This window comes from Meriones unguiculatus, chromosome 3 (assembly GCF_030254825.1).
Source record: "Meriones unguiculatus strain TT.TT164.6M chromosome 3, Bangor_MerUng_6.1, whole genome shotgun sequence".
Lineage (NCBI taxonomy): Eukaryota > Metazoa > Chordata > Mammalia > Rodentia > Muridae > Meriones > Meriones unguiculatus.
The window spans coordinates 126,677,319-126,695,881 of record NC_083351.1 but is presented as its reverse complement, the minus strand read 5'-3'; the positions used below and the strand labels follow the sequence as shown (position 1 = coordinate 126,695,881).

Sequence of the window (18,563 nt, the reverse complement as noted above, 5' to 3'; positions counted from 1 at the left end):
CCACAACGATGCAAAGCTTTGCTTTGCTGGGTAAAAGCATGTAGCCTGAATACACAGGGTCTGCTTTCGTTTTGAAGTCCGGTTTCCACATGAGTCTCAGTAGTAAAATGTTGGAGAAATCGTTTGTTAGCCACTTCCACATGTTTTCAAATGAAGCAAATAATAATAATGACGAGGTAGAGAACTACAGAGTCAGAGTGAAGCCAATAAGAGCTAGGCAGACTGAGAGGACAGAGAAACGTTTCAAGATAAATGAGCCAGCCTCTGCCCGACAAACAACAGAAGTTTAAGCCCAGCAAAGTTTAAGCCCTCCCTTTTCAAGAAACCCTCACAACTTATTTTGCCATAGAGGAACTTAAATGTTACAAAAGCTGGTCAACCAATCAGCAGCATGCCGGCACCCAGCGGCACCTCAGCACCCTGGCCACAGATCAGGAAGCCCTTGAAGGTATAGTATTTTAAATCGCATCTAAGATTTCTGGATCTCAGCTGGGTTTTGTTCTCTGTGCTTTGTAGGATGGAAAAACAGATGTAAAGTCCCTCATGGCGAAGTTCAACACGGGAAGTAACCCTGCAGAGGAGGCATCCGCCAACAGCAGGCCCTTCAAAGTTACGGGACAAAACTCGCCTTCTGGAGTACAATCAAGAAAGAATTTATTTGATAACCAAGGAAATGCCAGCCCTCCCGCAGGACCCAGCAACATGCCTAAATTTGGGACCACAAAACCACCCTTGGCAGTGAAACCTACCTATGAGGAGAAGTCTGACAAGGAGCCCAAACCCCCATTTTTAAAACCTACTGGAGCGAACCAAAGATTTGGAACACAGCCAAACTCGGTTTCTAGAGACCCTGAGGTCAAAGTGGGGTTTTTGAAACCTGTAAGCCCCAAACCCACCAACTTGACCAAAGAAGATACCAAACCTGTGGTTTTACGGCCTCCTGGGAATAAGCTTCACAATTTGAACCAAGAGTCTGATTTAAAGACGCCAGGACCAAAGCCAGGGCCTACTCCCCCAGTCCCAGAAAATGATCTGAAGCCAGGGTTCTCAAAGGTGGCTGGAGTTAAGAGCAAGTTCACAGCAGCGGCACAAGAAGCTGACTCCAAACCCCGATTTCCCAGACACGCCTTTGGCCAGAAGCCATCCCTTAGTACAGAGGACTCGCAGGAAGAGGAGGGCATCTCTAAGAACGCACCTGTCCAGAAAGGATCTCCAGTGCCACTAGGGGTCAAGTCCAAGGGCGGCCCTTTGAAACCAGCTAGAGAAGACCCAGAGAATAAAGACCACGGAACATCAAGTTCACCCTTTCCTGGAGTGGTACTGAAACCTGCTGCGAGCAGAGGGAGCCCAGGGCTCTCCAAAACCTCTGAAGAGAAAAATGAAGAGAGGAAAACAGATGTCACAAAGAACATCTTTTTGAACAAAATTAATCAGGAAGAGTCGGCCAGATTCCCTAAGGCCCCTTCCAAGCTGACAGCGGGGACACCATGGGGCCAAAACCAGGAGAAGGAAAAAGGAGACAAGAATTCAGCAACCCCAAAGCAGAAGCCGCTGCCTCCTCTGTCCGTCCTGGGCCCGCCTCCAGCCAAGCCGAGCAGACCACCCAACGTTGACCTGAGCAGATTCCGAAAAGCTGACTCTGCAAACAGTGAGTTGTTTCTCATTGCTGGTAACTGTGGTTTGCCCACGGCACAGTGTTTCAGCTTCTGAGGGAAAATTTAGAGCAAGGAATGGTTGCGTAACTGACACTCATGTGAGTATAGGGTCAATTTTCCTTTGGCATTTTTTTCCCCTTTTGTGTAGAGGAGGGCTGAAAAAGCAGAAACTTTCAAGTTCTAGTTGAACATTCTCTGAGAATGTGTCTGGGGAGGAGGGGTACTGACTTGTTAGGGGGACAATGGGAAAGAAATTCATGCATTTTACTGATGATTGATTTTGTCTAAGGGTAACCATTGCATTTCCTCCCTTGGTTGTGTTTCATTTCTGTCGACTGAGGGAGATGTGCATCAACAGCCAATGAGAGAAGTGAGCAGATGTCTAAATGAGTATTCTAGAATTGATCAAATTTGGTCAATTCTAAAGCCAGTGGGCATTGCTGGGAGATGTGTTTAATTGCCAGAGTAGATGATGCTAATGACATTTTGTAGATAGAGCCACTCCCACAACACAGTAGCAGGCCCCCACCCTTCACAGAATGATCCAGGCCAAAATGTCAAGGCCACAAAGTTGGAAACCCTCTTCTAAATCACTGCAAATATCTACACTATTTATCATGTTCCCTAAAAAACCCAAGATTCAAGTAGGAGAGTAACAGGGATTGTAGGAGACAGGACTTCATATTTTGTATTTTAAGTGCTTTTTAATTTCCTAATACAAAAATGTCTGTACTATTCCAGTTTATAAAGTAGTACAAAGCTGGAAAATTAAGGCAGACCAAGGATGCTTTTTTTGTCCCTCCAGAAGACGAGTCTGGTTTTCTTCCCAAGGTGTCATTGCAATATTTATGGCACGTTGTAGAATTTGGTACTGAATGTCTCGGCAAAGACTTGTCACCCTGTGCCATGATGAGAAAAGTTCACTCGTGCCTGTGGTGATTAATATCCTAGCAAGTGGTGTGCAACAGTTATCAATTGTAAGATAGAAAAAGAGTGATACTTACAAGGAACCATACCACTCCGAGTCCTGTGTGTCTCCAAATAGAACTATTGTCTAAAGCAGTTTTCAACCTTCCCAAGGCTGCAAACTTTTAATGCACTTCCACATGTTTTGGTGACGCCATCCATAAAATTATTTTCATTGCTACTTCAGAACTGTAATTTAACTGCTGTTACAGAATGTAGTGTGAATATTTGTGTTTTCTGATGGTCTTAGGTGACCCCTGTAAAAGGTCAACCCACAGGTTTAGAGCCACTGGTCTAAATTTATATTTGACGGTGCAATCCTGTTGCTCAGGACTTGGCAGGTGGAAGGAGGAGGAACAGAAGTTCAGTGTCTTGGGACTACCTTAGAAAGTTTTGAAGCTAGCCTAGCCTACTCCATCTTAAAAATAAAAAACAAAACAAATGTGTGTGTGTGTGTGTGTGTGTATGTGTGTGTGTGTGTGTGTGTGTGGCGTGTGTGTATGTATGTGTGTGTGTGTATGTGCGTGTGTGTGTGTGTATGTGCGTGTGTGTGTGTGCTTGCTTGTATGTGTTTGATTAAAGCAGCTTTAAGCATAACCTCTCTGCAAGGTCTTCCCACAGACTCCCTCTGCCTAGTAGAAAGATAAGAGAGAGAAGAAGGTAACATCTAAGTGGCACTGGGTTGTCATTACCCCCAAATTGTGCTACCTGCTCCAGACCAAGGCCAAGAGAAGCCATCAAACTCTGCTAGAGGTGGAGAAAGATCACAGATAGGCTCCCATGGCTGTTATTTCAACACTGGCCTCATCAAGGGCAGTTTGTCTACAGAAAGTATTCCCCTTCTTGATTAACTAAAATTCACCTATTTTGATGTGTGTTCTTCAACTCAGAATGGTAGCTTGCAGGGAAATGTCTAGGCATCTTCTATGGCTACCTAGATTTTCTGGGTTCACAGCTTTTTCTCTAGCTCTGACAAATGCCAGTGATAAACATGTCTGGCTAGACATGAAATTCACACACTGAAGAGCATTGAGATAAATATTTGTGGCCTGTACAATTCAGAACATTAGTCATTCATTTGCAATAAAGTGAGAAAGAAAAAAGATTGTATGCTTTGGAAAAAATTAGGTTTAGAGATGGATGTTCATAAACGGTGATTTTTCAATCTTCTAAAATGTAAAAATACTGACTAGAGTGAAATGCTTTGCAGTGAATGTAAAGGCTTATTCCAAGCAGACTATTTTTTATTGTTCTAAAAGTAATTACAATAGTGTCCAAATGAACAACATTCTATGTAATTGTTCTGTTGGCTTTCAAAACTCCAATACTCTTTTCTGCCTCACTACCTCTTTTCCATTTTCATACTTAGATAAATTTTTATCATTTAGAGAGGCCTTTTTATATAACATTAAACAACCCTACTGTATTTTTTCCAAGCAAAGAAATGGAATTCTATCTCAGCACAATTAGTGAATTCACCCAAAGTGTAGCTTAACTAAGCCAGGCCAGGACTGGTCCTCATATCTCTCAGATTCCAGAGACTGTGTTCCCATCCCCGCCCCAGCTCCCATGCTGGCTGCCTTTCATGAAACATAGGAGTCCTTGAAATGATGAAACAAGCACAGTGGTACCTGAGACTCCACATTCCTATATTTTATTCTGTCTTTTGGTGATAATATGTCCTTTCAAAATTATTATAAGCCGGTCACAGTGGCACACACCTGTAATCCCAGCACTCAGGGAAGCAGAGGCAGGCAGATCTCTGTGAACTTGAAGGCAGCTTGGTCTACAAGGTGAAACCAGGAAAGACAAGGCTACACAAAGAAATCCTGTCTGGGAATGTGTGTGTGTGTGTGTGTGTGTGTGTGTGTGTGTGTATTATACCTATCACTTTGAGCTCCATTAAAACAGAAAGCAATTTGTTTACCATTATTCTCTCATTTGTGGAATAGGAAAAATGTGAATTTTCATCACTTTCCTAGTTTGTTTTCCCACAGAGGTGTGTTAGTAAGAAATTAAGAAGTTTGTTGTCCCCATCCATTTTCAGTATTAATTTATAATTCTCCCCATAGTTAACTAGTTACTTTAACAGATTGGAAGCACGTTCAATTTAATGGAGTTTTGACACAAAATGAATTTTACACAAAGCACATACCCTGAAGAGATTTTTTCGGTGTCTCACCTATAAGCTATAAGCATGCTATATCACATTGCTTTCTGAATGTGGAGCTAATAATACTTTTGGTTCCCCTACCACAAGAACCATGTATGATTTTAAAAGCCTAAACTTATTTTTTTTAATGAAACATCAAAATGTTCTCTAAACTCACCTTTCTTTTGACTCCCTTAAAAGATATTCCCGAGTTTCTGATACTATTTACCATAATGTCTGGGTTCTTTGAGCACCCCTCCAGACCCAGCTGTTGATTTGTATGTAGGAGGTAATGAAAACCTACTAGAAAAAAAAATGACTCAAACCTTTCTTGTCTTGTTCTTAACACTAGAAACACGAATTGTTCTATGTTAACTATGAAAATAATAAGTTAGCTACAGTAACAGTTACAGGAATGAATCCAGGGCCAACACTAAACAGTAGCACACCCATTTCTCACTAGTACATTTGCTCCTTCAGCTAATCCATCTGACAGGAACCTGACATCAAGAAGAGTTGAGCCAGGGCATGGAGAGATAGTTCAGAGGTTAAGAATACTTAACCTCTTGCAGAGGACCTGGGTTTGCTTCCCAGGACTTATTTGTCAGCTCACAGCCATCTGTTACTCCAGTTCCCAGGGAATCGTACTCCCTCTTATGAGTTCCGTGGGCACCAGCATGTATGGGCACCAGCATGCGTGTGGTCACAGACAAACACGCAGGTAAGACACTCATGCACATAAAGTAAAATAAATAAGTCTTTTAAAAAAAAACAAAACAAACCTTAGAAAGAGCTTGGGCTATGACTGGGACAGAGTTCATCTGGAAAGCTTCCACTTAGTGCCCTCAGGGGGAAAGCAAAGGATCACAGGCTCCGTCAATAGTAGGTGCTCTGTTTCTAGGCAGGGATGAGACTTTCTTCACAGACCCCAGACCTGACTGCCTCCTTCCGACCTGTCATTATCCTTTTACATCTACTTTGTAATGTGACCTTATAGGTTTTTTATGTACTGAAAATACTTTCTCTTGGTGTATAGAAGCATCCCCCTCCTTGTTGGTGCAGGCCATTTTAGGAACAGGTATCCAAGGCTCAGATGCATCTTAAAGATTTGAGGTAAATGGTCTTCCGGGTTTCTATATGGTTAGCAATAGCGCTGTACACTTGGAAGTTAAGAATGAGGTTTATCAAGAGTAGGTTGGAAACAAGCAAAAGAAACTTATTCTAAGTACCATTTCAGATCCATTTAATGTAGGGGGAGACTAAGCTCAAGGTCCCAGGCCTAAGGGGAGCTGGGGACTTCCCAATAGCTGAACAGCTTCTGTTGTGAGGAAACAGTTGTCTGAGTCCAGCCATCTCAGGGACAGCTTATAAGGAAACAACTATCTGAGTCCAGGCATTTCAAGGACAACTCCTCCATCTTGCTGGCAGAGTCGGCTAAGTTCGTGTGCTCAGACCCAGGATCCTACTCCTATCCTGACTGATGGAGACTCTCTAGCTCAAGCCCTTACGTGTGTCAAAATATGATTGTACGATGCTATAGCCCATCCCTCACCCCTTTGCTTTACGGCTTCATCCTTTAAATATGCTGTTCAGCATCCTTTTAGGATCACAATGCTGCTTCAGAGTCTGTTCTGCAGCCCTGATGGATCAATAGCAACTTGATTACAATAAATGTTTGATGCCTGCATTGACCTGATGTTTTGAGTTATATTGGATTTAAGTGGACCCCACAATAGTCCAAGGACGTCTCATTGGAATACCTGGGACACTAAATCCACAGGCAGGGCCCTGCAGTGTACAAATGAGCCTGAACTTACTTCACTGTGTGATTCGGCCTAAGCAGGCAATGAGGCCTTCACCAAGTTGTGCTGCTCTCACTCTCTGGGTTTCTGTGTACTTTGAGACTAGAGCCCAGTCTTAACTTCAATTCTCTTACCCTTCTTGGTTCTGGGAAATCTTTTACTGTGGAAAAGTCTAAGGAAGGCTATCAGGAATTTACTCCTTTGAAGTTCTCTTGCTTTCTGTCAGAATTTTTAGAAAAATCTTTGTCCTAGAAGTATAAACACTTAGCCAGGCTATAGCTGTCAATCATTTGATCACCAGTTATTTCCTGAGTGATGTCACCACTCTGTTGTTCTCAGGCTTCTCCAGACATCTTCTTTCCCTATATGATCACCCTCAATTTTGATCTGGCAGACGCATGACATGAGCATCTAGAAGCTCTAATCCAGTGCAATAATATGACCCCCCACCTAACTATGATTTGAGATCTAAGTATTGCTTCAAGTGCATTTCTCCACAGTGTTTGAAAGCGGAGTGGGATATGACGGCAGCCCTTGCTGGGGACCTAGTTTTCCGAGCTCTCCTTTAGTGCTCCGTCCCAGACATTGCAAGGCTAGCATTAGCCACTGATCCTTCTTGTGGTATTTAGAGCCTTTCTGTTACGCATTTCTCTTGACCTTCCTCAGGCTATTCACTTACCCCTCAGCCTGCTTCTGAAGTAGAATGTATTAGTAAAAATTCACAGGTTTTCTTGTTTGTTGTTTTCTAGAATCACTGTCTTCCTCTTCACAAAATGTTTCTGGGCCTAGAAAACAGGTCAGGAGCTTTGCCTGCCTCGCCACCGCCAGCATGAGAATTCTCCATTTTTTTTCCTTACTCAACAATTTCTTAAAACTTTGTGTGTGACATTATTTTTCCTTCCTTCCAAGGTGGCTAACCAGTAATCTCAGATGTCTTTCTTACCTTGTTTTTACTGTTATTTGAGAAATAGAGGAGAGATATCCTGTAGCTCCCCTTCCTAACCATTTATTTCCAGCTAAAAATACTTTACTCCAAAAATCAGTGACATATCCAAAGGGAGCAGCTGTCTAACTTCAGAAACTAAGTTAAACAGGCAGAAAGGAAACTAGCCGGTGCTTACCTGGAGCTTCTTAGCATACTCTGCAGATGGATATCACTCACCGATGACACTCAGACGGTGCTCCCAGTACTGACTACTGTTCTGCAAATGCCTTGAGAACCAGCCAACCAGAGAAAAGCAAATATAGCAGTAGTTGGCAGAGCTGGCAAGAGAAGAGTAGGGCCATTTTGGTGGGGACAGCAAAGTCATTCCTTTGGCTCCTAGACCATTTTGTCATTGGTATATTTACATTCTTGGTTCTTTGTTTGGTCCTAAATGTGACCTTCAGAATCCTTCCCATTCACATCTCACTGTTAGTCTTCTAATAGTGTCTTAGCTCAAAACTCTGCATATGCCCACTAATTTGCAGATAACACTTTTCTTACAGTGATATCCACCCTGAATGATGTGAAAAAGACAATCGCTTTTCTTTTATAAAACAGAAATTCCTATAAAATTTTATGGCAACATGCCATGATTTCTCCATTGTAAAACCTCTTCCTGTGGTCAAAAGGCTGAAGTTGGTGTTTTTCTAAGCCTTAGTAATATGTGGATATAGTACTAAAATAATGGGCAGTATATCAACTTTAACCACATTTGTGAAATGTCAAAAATATTGACCAGTTGTAACATAAATGAATGGTATTCCAATGGCTGACTTACCTTTCAGGTATGAAAATTTGTTATGAGACAAATCTTAGTCTATTCCAAGTTTGTTCAAATTCATAAAATTCCAAAAGCATTATCGTGAAATTTCAATTTTCTCATGAAAGGAAGGAAACTGAAAACAAAGCTTAATAATCAAATACGAACTCAGCCAGGCATGGAAATGACTATGAATATAGATCTATGTACACAATGGATAGAGAGAGCAGAGAAAGAGGGTTAGCTCAGCATGAGTGAGTCCTATGAGTAATCTCCAAAGCTGACAAAAATAGTCTAAATCTGATAATGAAATACAAAAAGCTCTTCCCAACTTAGTTTTGATTGCATGTACCCAAGTCAGCCAGTAAAACTAGCTAGGAAGATCAGATAGATGTGTATGTTACATAATCGCTGGACAGGAGATGCCTTCTAGCATGAGATCTGCTAAAATAATCTCCAGGCCAAGCCAAACAAACCTTTTAAAATAGTTTGACTTGTAGACTCCAGATAAATGGCATTAAAGGCTCCTTTGTCTCTCTGCCTTGATTAAAACTATTTCTGAGATGATGGATTTGTTTCATATGCCAAAATCATGTCTTTGTGCATATGCTTTGTATTTTAATAACAAAATGAAATTGGCTTCTAAAACAGAAAGATTAACTCCAGCTGTTGGAAGAACAAAATTTTATGCCCCAGGAACACAAATCCAGCTACCTGATTTCTCAAAATCCTTTGGAATTTTTTTCTATCCTTTCATAGAAAGCACAAACATGAGAATTATATCATGTTTCCAAAGCCCAGGGAACCTTCGAGAACACTACATTATGTATTTTTCCAGTGCACGAGAAATAGGGGTGGGGGAAGCCCAAATGTTTGGAGAATTTAACTGTTATCGTAACTGCTGGTATATAGAAAAGAAACATTTTTCTATCCTGTTTTAATTGTCTCCAAAGGGAGGGGAAAAGATGATGCCTAATTCTGTCTGGCGTGTCAAAGGTGGAAAACCCCATCCAGAGCCCCCAGTAGCAATAGATACTATCAGCAAGATGTAACCGAACAGGCGACATCTGGTTTCAGGAAAAAAAAAATATCTGAACCCAAAACCATATGAGGCTTTCCTTTCCCCCAAAGAAAGGAGCTGCACTACTGAATCAGCTGCATGCTCACAGCAGCCATGCCCTGCAGCTGTGCCCATGCACACCACGGTCCTTCAGCTCTGCTGGGCCGGTGAGACACATGGGGACACACAGACACACAGACCACACTCAACTCCTCTTTTTTTTCTGAGACAGGTTTCCTGTGTAGCTCTGATTGCTGTCTTGGAACTTTCTTTGTAGACCAGGCTGGCTTCTTCAAACTCAGAGATCCTCCTGCCTCTACCTCCTGGGTGCTGGGGTTAAAGGTAATCACCACATGCCCGGCCTAACCACCCACAACTCTTGACCTGATTGTCCCTCAAGCGATTTTTCAAAATTAACCTGCGTGACAACATTACTAGTCACTGAGGATCTAGACTGAATTCTGCAGGAATTCTGCTTCTGTCTGCTGTTCAGAAGCATGCACACACATACACACAAGCATTCGTTTGGATGCACGCATTTGTCTCCACATTATTAACTATGACTTATTCTTTGATCATTTTTCTTTCTCTAAAAAATCATTTTTATTTTATTTTGTTTTAGTTTGTATGTGTGTGTGCGTGTGAGTTCATGCATAAATGCATGACTGTGTGAGTGTGTGCACATATGTGTGCCTGTGGAGGCCAGAATAGGGCATCAGATCCCTTGGAGCTGAAAAACCAGCTTCCATGGTCAGCCCAATACAAGTGCTCAGAGTTAAACTCTGGTCATCATGACTGAGTTTTGTAGAGATGCAAAAGGTAAACAGGGTTCGGAGTTACTCAATTAGAAAACAGAAAAAAATTTGGTATGATTAGCTAACATTTCAGTTATGTTCCTGTGCTCCTTAAAATTAGGGGGGGAGGGAGGTGAATTCCAAGCACAAGGTAGAAGTATGTAGAAATATCTCCCACTCTGTGCTGGTTGATGAATGACCAAGAGGCCCAGTTTCTCAAGGACGACTATGGCCTCCGTCTCTTCCATCTTCTACTTTGGATAGGCTTGGAGATCGCCTCGTCCTTGTCCTGTGTTGTATACTGTCATAAACAGGCATGAGAACAGGCAGATTCCTTACGTATCACTGCAGCCTAACTACTACAACCCATTGCTTGCAGGACAGATTGTACTGAAGGTTTCTAGAACCAGAGGCATTAATGTTGAGCATAAACATGACATAGGATGGTGGCTGCCTCTGTTCTTCAAAGATAGCTAAGGGTTGTTCAACAAAGGCTTCTACCTCTTCCTGTGGCTCACCTCTCTTTCCTCTTCTGCATTTTCTTGACCCATCCTTTTCAACAGCAAAGAAAAATGTTCTCCACTTTTTTATTCAGAGCATTTCAACTGCCTGCAAGCCCAACCCTTCCTCTAACACTGCCTTTTTTGTACTTAAGCAGGTGTTTCTTACTTCAAGTTCTCTTGCCCCAGAAGAATCACATGGGAAAGGATGGCCAAGAGGAAGTGGTTTCATTTTGTGTTGTTATCAGAACTCATTATTTTACTAGAAATGAATATCTGATAGACAAAGCATGTCTGCATGAATGTAATTCATCTAAGTACAAGGACAGGAGGGAGCTGTCCCACACTGACAAAGAAAGCTGGTTATTTTATCCTTTCCCTATTTTTAGTGCTAAATGACTAGACATCCTTAAAAAATAAGAATGCCAGAAAGCAGCCTTCTGCTACCAGCCCTGGCACTTGAAGGTTTTCAGGTTCTTTCCTGAGTCAAACTGTAGCAAGGTTGCTCCCACCTAATATCCTGGTTGCTGTGAACACTAAACAGGAGAAAGATAACAAAAGTGAATTAAAGTTCTAACCAAGGTTGACCAAGTCATCCATTCAGAAGTAAAAACAAAACATCAAAATTGGGCTCTAGTCTTTCAAATGCTAACTTAAAGTTGTGCTTAAAATATTCCCATGCTCGGAGTTCAAGGGATCTAGGGTAACATAGGATTGCAGGTCTAGGGTTGGAAGTCTGGGGTGGACACAGGGGTGGGAGTACTTATCCAACATCAGGTGATTTTCACAATGGCTGCTCTTGGCCACAGTGGAATGAGGGAAGTGAGGTGCTGGGGAGAGGAAGAACTTCTAAGCAATGGCTTTTTTTCTCAGACAAGAAAAAAAGACAAAATAGCATTGAAACACGATACTAGAAGTTGGTGATTACATCAAAACATGCAAATGAGTGAGTAACATGTTTGAGCAAATAGGTACTGCCTTGTGCTTAGTCTTAAACACTTGCTTACTTAGAGGAAGTACAAAGATACTACTCAAATATATACCGCCTAAGGTGGCATAGCTCTGACCACTGTGATGGCAGAACACCAGTAACCCAAGAGTCCTTGGCTATGGCAACATTAGTGCTTTCGTTTCTAAATTGCAAAGAGCTCTGGGCATGTCTGAAGGAGTGTGGAACCCTTAGAGAGCTATGACTCTCATTTGTCATTTACACAGTTAGTCGCTGAATGGTCCCTCCACCTGCCTATAAACCTGGAAGAGAAGAGCAACTAGCCATTTAGTCGTCAAGAACTCTTGGCACTCTCATCTGCGTTTCCTCTATTCCTTTTTTCTGTTCTCTAGTCCCTTCATCTTTCTTCTTCACTCCCCTCTTCTACCATACGTTGGTCTTAAGATCTACCCTGCACAAAGACTTTTATGTGACCAGTACTATTGCTATTTAACAAACAAACAACAGCAAAACAAAACAAACCAACAAACAAAACCCAGAGCCATGTTTAGTATTATTGGTGCTATCCAAAGCAGCATTCAAAGCAAAGAAATAGATGGAGGCCCTAAGAAAATTGACTTTGAAAATGGGAATAATCATATATTACTTTAAGAGTGGCTGCTTTGTGGATAACTGTTAGTACTGCCACAGATGACAAACACACACCCTTATTCCTTTGGGAGATCTCCGTGTTTGGAGAGCACTCTTCCCAGCTGACCAACTGATCAGCAACAGAAAAGGCATTGGTGGTTGTTATGTCCAGATTCTGATCGGTGCCCAAATATACTGGCTCAGTTTTCCTAATAACGTCATTGGGCAAAAACATTCATTTATCTCTCAATAGTTTCTCATATATCAAGCACCTAATCTTTGAAAGAGACCTATGTTTATAAAACACTTTTAAAAAATTGAGTCAATAGCCAGGCATGGTGGTGCACTCCTTTAATCCCAGCGTTCAGGGAAGCAGAGGTAGGTCGATTTTTGTGAGTTCAAGGCCAACCTGGTTTACGAAGTAAGTCCAGGACAGCCAAAGTTACACAGAGAAACCCTGTGTCAAAAAAACCAGGAAACATGCACACACACAAAACTGAGCAGATAGAAAACAAAGACAGGCCTAAGATAGAGAGTACTTTTCTTTTGTGATGCCTTTTTAGTTGAGTCAAAGAGAAGCAGATTTGAAGGAAGGTGCTCTCAGGCTTTGATGGTGCAGATAGACACCCATGCTTATGCGCCTAGTGATAAAAGGAGAAGATGGAGGCAGCACTATGAAAACAAGCTTTTTGTCAAGATTGTTGCTGTATTTTTTTTAACCAGGAGACTTCTTTCAAGCTGTGAAGTTGATAGGCGACCATATAGACAGTTGTATGAACATCTGCCTATCAAATGGAAGCTGTATTACAAAGATAAGAACATATCTTTATTTTGAAGATGCAGATTTCCAAGTCATTTCTCATCAGAGAGACCTGACGATATCTTTTTGCTGGAGGGGAGGCGTGCCTCCCCTCCAGCAAAAACTGTTCCACTAACTGCTGGGCTCTGTGAAAGGGACCTGGCCTCCTCAAACCTCATTTTTTTTCATATTTGTGGGAACAAATTCCTCTTATACAATTATTATTATGGTCAAACAATATATAGAAAATGTACCTCTATACTTTCTGGCACATTACAAGCCCTCAGAGCCTTGTTAGCGCCTTAATTTTGTGTGTGTGTGTGTGTGTGTGTGCGCGCGCGCGCGCACGCTCAGGCACCTTACCCATCATTTCTAGAGGCTGACAGCAAACAGATTATGCTGCAATACAGTTCCACCTGCCACATTTAGCAGGAATTTTTAATCAACTATCTAAATTTTAGTTGTAAGATATTTAACTTTTTAAAGTATTAACTGCAGAAAAACACTTCTTACATCATAGGTAAATAATCCTCTCAGAGTAGGGATGCTTCTCAGTGGTAAGGCATGTACTTGGCTAACATGGGTGAGGCCCTGAGTTTTGCTTTCCTCCCAGAGTGGGAAGGAGGGAGACAACACCTAAGGTTGGGCTCTCAGAATGTGAAAAGACAGTGGCCCCTCCTCAGGTGCTGAACAAGAACGGATATCAATGGAAGGCCTGCACTGAGTAACGGGAAAGAAAATTATCCTGTGAAGCTAATTGCTGATCTGAAGTTTTCACTTGGACTGGGTCATGGGACAAACAATATCTTAGCATAGTAAATAGTTTCCCTTTCAGCAGCAAACTACACTATCTAAAGAGAGAGCTTTGTCTAACTGTGCGCCGGGGCAGGGGTCCATGACTTTATTTCCAGCACTCGGGGGACAGAGGCAGATGGATCTCTGTTGGCATACTTTTAAAAAACTCTTTTATTTACATTTCTTTTACTTACATCTCTTTCTCCCTACTCCACCCCAATCCCTTCCAACACCCCAGGGAAGGATAGAGAAAGGGTTTGTGGAAGAGGGCACGCAGTTTTCTTACCTGCTGGTTAGGGTCATCCCGTTCCTTGAAGCCAGTCCAATCCTCCTTTCAGGAGATCTCCAACTTCTTGTCCCACTGCGTCAACACCAACCAGGGGCCACAGGAGGAAAGCAGCAGCCGCCTTGTTCGTTCTTGTTTGACTATCTGAATCAGTCCCACATCTCACACCTGGGAACAAAACAAAAATATGTTTATACCCACAACAGATCTCTGTGAGTTTGAGGCTAGCCTGGTCTACACAGATTAGAACTAAGACATCAGGACTCTCAAAAACAAAACAAAAAAACAACTAAACAGACAACAACAAATAGAACTTTGTGTTCCTTAAAGGGCCTCAAAAGTAATTATTTGGAATGTTAGAGGTCACATTTTTTTTCAAGAAAAAATTTGACCGAGATTCCATATTTAAAGTACAAATACAGCATAGAATCTAAAGTCAAAGCCAGCTAAAGTGGAACCACAATTGATTTTACTTAAAGTACTTTACATTTAGAGGAGAAATGAATATGTCAATATTCAAAGACATCCATGGGACAGGGGTCAATTAATGTTTGATATTAAAGGACATATAATTTTTGTGTGTTAACTAGGTCATAACAGATTTTTTTAATCTCTCATTTTTGAGAGGTCTATCTAGCTTGAAAATCTACACCCAATTTTCTCTATTCTATCACTGAAAGAAATTGGAGGAATGGACAAATCATCAGCAAATACATATATTGCTAAAGAGAATTTTTATGTCGTGCTGGCAAACTGATGGGAAATCTTTCAGCATCTTGATACAATGAAGTATATTAATGAAAACTTGGTTTTCAAATTCAGGAACATGCTTATACTCTTCTGGAAATGTAAAACTACTCTTTCTCCCAAACAGACTGACATTCGGGGTGAAAATCCTTGGGAATTGTTCTCAAATAGGCAGGAAAGTCAGGGTTTCTGTAATCTGTGGGTGTGATCTAATAGCCTGGGATTTTCATGTTGAAACTCAGCAAAACAAACTGTTTAACTGCGTTTTCAAAAGTTCATGTTGTAACAGTTTTAAGTGATTTAAACAGATAACATTACTGAATTTAGTAAGGGAAATATGCCCCATTTGTAAAAGAAAACATATCAAACACTGTTTTGATTAATATAATTGAATTGTTCATTGTATCAGATTTGTGTTGTTCTATTCCAAATACAACTATGAAGGATGTTTCTGCCTCCATCACTCCTTTGGCTGACTTGTAGTTCACCTTGAAACTCTGGCAACTAACTTTTGAATGATTTTTGTGTGTGTATGTGGAAAATATGACTATATTTTCTCATATGGTCACAAAATTTGCCTAGAAAATCAGTTTATAATAATTTTCTGTTCTTTCTAAAACCAAAATTTGCCTTGTAAATTCTTAACTATAGCTCAGGTTGCCATTAGATAAAGCTAATATTTCTTTCAGTATTCTTTACATGGGAGCCAGTGTGAATTTTTCCTCGCATCAATTGCTCCCCAGAAGCAGTGCTTTTCCAGTGTGACCCACAAATTCCCTCCATCAGAACGGCTTTGGCATCTTCAAATTTTCAAATTGAGACTCCTGCCCTTGTTCTAACTCTGTGGAGCTGCTCTCATCAGCTCCTTATCTAGAGGCTAAGTACCTCCATTTTTAACCACTTTCCTGGGAGATTCTTTGGTTTTGTTGCTTAAATTTTATTGGGTTTTTGTCTTCGTTTTTATTTGTTTGCTTGTTTGTTTTGTTTTGTGTGTGAGTGTGTGTGTGTGTGTGTGTGTGTGTGTGTGTGTGTGTGTGTTTATGGGAGTTTTACCTGCCTATATGTCTGTGTACCGCTTGCATGCCTGGTGCTCACAGAGACCAGAAGAGGGTGGTGGGTCCCTTGGAGCTAGAATTCCAGATTGTTGTCAACCACCACTGAGTGCTGGGAACTGAGCCCAGGTTCTCTGGAAGTACAGCAAGGAACTTTAACCCCTGCGCCATCTCTTCAGCCCCACCAAGAGATTCTTATGCATACTTAACATCTAAACTCGTTGTAAAACTCCAGTTAGTTTCTTTTCAATTGGCATGTGATTTTTTTTTCTTTTTACATCTTATAAAAATAGCATGGTTGGAGCTATTTTAGAAACATATTTTCCTGTGGGATACCTCGGGCCAAATAAAAATGGAAGAATAGCAAAAGTAAGGATACCGAGGAATTGGTATGAATCACGCCAGAACTTCTTCCAGGTCCTGGCCTGGCTTAAGTCCCAGAGAGCCGGCATCCAGCAGCCTACAGACACAGGGACAAGAGCAGACACAGGGACAATGCTGGGCAGTGTTCTTTCTCTACATGATAGAGCTCCATCAAGCTCCCCAACAGAGATAGTCATCCTTAGGATGGCTCCAACAGGTCCAGTTCAGATTCTGCTTGTTTCTACTGAGACAGAAGATACTGTGTACAATCACTCTTAGTTACGGGTCTGACTGTAACCAAACATGAGACCAGATGCCAAGACCTCTGCAAACACACGTTGTCAACATAGTATGCATACACCTAGGCTTTTGTGTAGCTTGTTTCCTTTTTCCAAAAACATAATTCTACCTTGAACAAGTTTTGCATCTAAACTTGTCACGTTTTAAGTAGTTCACATGTGTTCACATGTGGCTCTAGTGTAGGGCAGCTCATATGGTGGACCTTTTCCTTCTTCATATCAGAGCACTACGAAACAGCAGTGATAGACAGCCTCCAGCTGCCTCGGCTCCGACAGTTCTAAAACTGGATTGACATCTTTCCCTGTACTAGTCATAGTATATTCTGAACAGCGGTATTTGTATGTGGTGCTAAACCATTTGTATGTGAGTTAGAACCATGCCCTGTTCATCCACAAGTTTTTCCAAGGTCTTGCCAGACAAATGATGAACAAATGAATCTGAGTCATTGAGTGAGCCACCACCTCAGCTTCAGTCCTGGAAAAGTATAGGGAAAGCATCATTTATTTAAGCACTTTAACTTGTGCTGAAAAAAAAAAAAGTTACTGAAAATGTGGAGCAGTGGAGCCCTTAGAAAATAGTGTCAGTAAAAAAGTTCATTGCAAAATTATAAGAGGAGAAAGCAGGAAGGATGGAAAGGAGATGGTACCCACCCGAGGAGCCACCTGCCCCACTGAAGTCCATCTTTCTAGACCAGCATTCCATAGGGGAAGCTTTTCATCCCCATAGAAACTGCCACAGCAATTGTATCTATGGCTATCATATCTCTGCCTCCATCTGTACTACTTTCTGCCTCTTAAAGGTCCTAACAACCAGCTGGATAATTGTGGCGACAGTGAGGGTTCTGTCCACGCAGTCTTTTGGGTCTGGTCATTTTTCTGGTACAGACTTCCCTGAGCATCTACCAATGCAACTGTATATTCCTATTATGATCTCAAGGAAGCCCCTGGAAATATATAAAGATGGGAGGAAAGGGACAAGAATGGAGTCAGTCAGGCATATTGGAGGCATGGCAGACACATGAACAGGGCCAAGCAGGCAGCTGGAATGGAATCAGCATCCTCACTTCTTCCATTGGCATCCCGGAGTCCGGCACAGCCACCTATTTATGCACCAGAAAGAAGGAAACTGTATGTGAGGAATAATTATTTTGCGCAGTACAAGCCACTGTGAAAAGATGCAGCTGGGGGCAGCAACAATCACCGTTTGAACATCAGCAACATGCTATGCGCTGTGCTAGGCCCTAGGGATTCCCAGAGAGAGAGGGTGGGTGGGCCGCTGCTCTCCTGACCCGTCCCTTCTAAGAGGAGCCACGGAGAAATAGACGGGCATTTCAACTGTCATGTGGTGGGGACTAAAGTGAACCAGTACAGAGTACTGAGTGTTTGATGTCTCAGATGGTCTTAAAAAGCAACGGGGCGCCTTCCTGGAAGAACTGAAGCCTATGTTGAGTCCAAAGACAGTATAAGAAAAGGAGGGAGGAGAGAGGAAGAAATGGGGCTGCAGAGAATAGATAAAGTGAGTGGACAGCTTGGATGTGATCTTTTGTGTATCGTAGAGTCTCCACGGGAGAAGCAGTGAGGCTTCAGTGGTTACTAAAACGATAAGCCCTCTGTACTTACTTCCTGAAAAGGGAAAGGAAGGTCTCATATATCGCCTTCTTCCCCCCCCCCCCTTAAACCTACTCCCTGTTTCTCAGCTACCTCACAGGAACACATACACAGTGGCCAGATTATGGAATGTCTGAGTTCAGACCCCAGCTCTACATGAGTCGCTGTCAGACTTGGAGCACGTTAATGTGTCCACTTCCTCAGCTGAAATCAGGCCAATAATGCTGTTTACTTCATAAGGCCAGGAGAGATTAAATGAGCATAGACGTGCCTAAGCTAATGCAACAGTGTCTGTCACCCAGGAAGCACTCTGCAAAAGCTATCTTATGTGGTTGACAAAGGCTTTCTTCGTAGCTCATGT

At 41.9% G+C, this 18,563-nt stretch overlaps 1 protein-coding gene and 1 long non-coding RNA gene across 4 annotated transcripts in view; one reads left to right on the top strand and one right to left on the bottom strand.

Moving 5' to 3' along the window:
- Positions 1–18,563, top strand: part of Fyb1 (FYN binding protein 1) — a 140,259-nt gene that overhangs the window by 62,518 nt on the left and 59,178 nt on the right. For all 3 annotated transcript variants that reach the window (XM_060380514.1, XM_060380513.1, XM_021660785.2), the window contains exon 2: positions 517–1,648. In XM_060380514.1, coding sequence (XP_060236497.1) covers positions 517–1,648 — 1,132 coding nt within the window. The remainder of the gene's footprint in view (positions 1–516; positions 1,649–18,563) is intronic.
- The window catches only part of LOC132653132 (uncharacterized), a 36,458-nt gene that overhangs the window by 3,343 nt on the left and 14,552 nt on the right, over positions 1–18,563 (bottom strand). The window contains exons 2-3 of the long non-coding RNA XR_009590851.1: positions 14,134–14,301; positions 7,697–7,838 (exon numbers count right to left, since the gene is read on the bottom strand). This is a non-coding gene — a long non-coding RNA (uncharacterized LOC132653132). The remainder of the gene's footprint in view (positions 1–7,696; positions 7,839–14,133; positions 14,302–18,563) is intronic.